Source organism: Coffea eugenioides, chromosome 2 (assembly GCF_003713205.1).
Source record: "Coffea eugenioides isolate CCC68of chromosome 2, Ceug_1.0, whole genome shotgun sequence".
Taxonomy (NCBI): Eukaryota; Viridiplantae; Streptophyta; class Magnoliopsida; order Gentianales; family Rubiaceae; genus Coffea; species Coffea eugenioides.
In genome coordinates, this window is record NC_040036.1 from 18058482 (window position 1) to 18061714 (window position 3233).

The 3233-nt window shown below is 39.2% G+C and overlaps 1 protein-coding gene across 1 annotated transcript; it reads right to left on the minus strand.

Moving 5' to 3' along the window:
• On the minus strand, positions 1–1700 carry LOC113763547 (aquaporin-like). The gene is made up of 3 exons (XM_027307381.1): positions 1545–1700; positions 1318–1405; positions 1–1082 (listed from the first exon to the last, which is right to left on the minus strand). The coding sequence occupies exons 1-3, from the start codon at positions 1634–1636 to the stop codon at positions 282–284; spliced, it is 981 nt and encodes a 326-aa protein (XP_027163182.1). The 5' UTR covers positions 1637–1700; the 3' UTR covers positions 1–281.
• Positions 1701–3233: the final 1533 nt, after the last annotated feature.

Sequence of the window (3233 nt, forward strand, 5' to 3'; positions counted from 1 at the left end):
TTTCGGCAGGCAAAATATCTTTTTATTTGGGACATGGCATGGAACCCTTTACATCCAAACCTCAATAGTTGATATTTATAACCTGTTCTCATGGAAACAACATCAGTTTACACCCGACACGACAGGAAGCAGATACCATGCAAGGGTATACTCCATAGAAGAAATTCTCCGATCAGAAAAAGAAAGTCCACTTATATTATATATTACATATGACACTATCATACATCGTCATCCCCTTATTAGATAGGCAACAACTCTATCCTTGTAAATTGCTCCTATGTTTAACTTTCCAGTCCGCTAATGGTCCTTAGGATGCCAAAGAAATCATGTTTGTACCCTTCTGCATGAAAATGGTCATCAGGAATGATTAGCGTGTAAACGTAGAACGCAAGACAAGCTACGGCAGGCCCTGCCCAGAATATCCAGTGCCCTTCCCACAGGTGGCCTCCTCTAACAACTGCTGCACCAAAACACCTGGCAGGGTTCATCCCCGCGCCCGCATAACCCTTAGTGGCAGTGACCGTCGTCGATACAAACACCAGAAGACCCAGCACGATTCCGATGATTGAGAAAACACGAATCATGCCAATGGAGTTTCTCTGACGACGGTCGAATAAAATCCAGATTGAAGCGAACAAGAACACGAAGCTACAAAAGGCCTCCAGCCAAAACGCCTGGGCGGCCTCCAGGCCTTTTGTGACTGGCCCTTGGGGTCCTGGTGCAATTACGGTAAGGGTGCAACCTGCCAGTGAGAAGGTTCTTTCGATGTTACTGCTAACCACCGCTTTCAGTGCTAGTGCTCCCAGCACCCCGCCCGCACATTGAGCGATGATATAGATTATGGCGCGCGACATTGAGATAAGACCGATCAATGCCGCAGAGAATGAGACGATGGGGTTTATGTGGCCTCCAGAGACTGGATCCACGGCTAGTAGAAGAATTGCGATGATAATGGCCAGGAGAATTGACAAAATCAGGTTTGGCATTTTCACATCGGTCTCGAGGGTTGATATGACAATGGTGTCAAACATGAAGACCAAAACTGCTGTGCCAAGAAGTTCCCCTAGAGCTGCTCTCCAGACCTGCACCAAGTTATATATCAACCCAACGTGAAATTTGATCGATCACACCAGCAAAAGAAATAATAATGTCTTGTGTTTGGTTCTTTATGAGAGAACTGGAATTGTATGCCATAGCATTTGAGTTATGTTTCCTCCGTAGCATACAATTCCAATCCTTATTCTCGTGAAGAAACAGAACAGAGCTTGTAGTCTTGAACTGAAAAACGGGTCAGTCCGTTGAAAGAGTATCACTAACATTTAAGGATAGAAACTCGTCCAAGCCTAGCCTTTCACTCAGGCTGAAAGCTGTTTGCTTCTTTTCATCAGCAGTCCACTGTGCTGGTCTGCAAAAAATATGACGCAAATTCGTGCAAGAAGCCAGCCAGGAAGTTTTTGATTAAAACTGATAAAGACTAAACATGGAGACCAGACAAATTAATTAAGTGCAAGTGGTAGTAGAAGTGGAAGTTAAGAGATACTTACACGGGAGTAGTAGACATAGGTTGCATTCTATTTCCAGCAGCTTGGCTTTCTTCTTCCATGTTAACGTATACATTTCCAGCATCTGCAGCCATCTACTCAATCAGCTATCAGAAATTTGCTACTAGCATATATGTTTCATTTGCTAGTTGGTAACTTATAATTGAGCTTGTTGCGCTATTTATAACAACCAAGTCCACTGTCTAGTGGCATAGAGGTTATCCATGAGGACTTGCTTAAATTTACAAAGCTGTCAATACTCAACAATGATGTTAGTTAAAAATAATTGTACTAGCACAGAATCGTGGAACATACATTATTCACAAGTGACAGGTAATCCAAACCCTACAATTTGATTTCTCGTGCTTGAGTGGCTCAGAATTTATTTGTCCACGATTCATTAGTGCAGTTTTTTTTTAGTGCAGTTTAATTACGTCTCTATGTTTTTCATTAATATTTATATTTGTTGTACGTCTTTATCTTTTCAGTAATACATCAGTAACCATTAAGTGGGGAGCATAGAAAATTCAGAAAAGGTATGCTGCATGCATGCTCCTTGACTAAGGAGTATTAGTTGTAATTTTCAGTGCTTGTTATAATTCCAAGAAAAGTCTTGCATAATCGGATCAAGATACCCATTGAGTGGTCCAGCAATAGGTATGGAATTTCTATAGTCAACAATAATATGTATTCCAACTTTCTGTTGTCTATGATTCCCTAATTGCAAATATTTGACACATGAAGTAATTTGGCCACAAGTGGGCAATGATTTCAACTTTCAACACACATAAGAATAAGGGGGCACGCCTTTACCGTTTGTTTGCTCTTGCACCAACTGACGATTGATCATCTTGACCGCCATTGGGTTCAATCTGCTTTGCTGATACTTTCATGAGCTAACTGTTGTTATAGTTGTAATTCGTCAGGGTGCATGTTCAAGTTCAGCATACCAAACCTTTCGGAAAAGTAATGTCTAGTGCTAGTTCACATACTTTTGGCTTAGCTAGAACGCTACTCTTGAAAGCTGAAAGGAATCGGAATGAGAAAACTCATATGTCTCCCATATAAATATATAGATCTGAACATAGTCATTAAACCCAATCCCAATCTCAATTTGAAGAGGTGATCAAATCATTGGTTCAATCGTAGGTTGCACAATAATTATATTATATAATATAATAATATATTTTAAATTATAAAAATAGTAAAATGTTTAAGTTAGTGGTTTAACCGGCGATTTTTTTTATTTATTAATTGAACTGTTGGATCATTGATTGGTCAACGAATTTGTTACTCAACTGATTTAATTAGCAGCCCAACCACATCTGTGGCTGAGTCGGGCCGGGTTTTACAACCATGGCACTGAAAGCACTTATTCAGTGCTACGTTTTCATACTCGGACCGAGCATCAACTCGGTCAAGCTCAAGGGTCAGGAGTCAGGGGTCAATGGGGTCGATTGGGTTCGATCGGGGTTGAACCGGATGACGTCATAAATAAAAATTATTTAAAAATTAAAATATTATATGTAAAATACTTAAGAGCATTTTAATATTAATAAATGTATATTCATAGATATTTAATGTTTCAAATATATATAATAAGAAAATACAAAGAAATTAGAATGATCAAGTAGCAATTTATATTATTAAATGGACATTAACAAGTTTAGAATTAAAATTATGGATTTGATT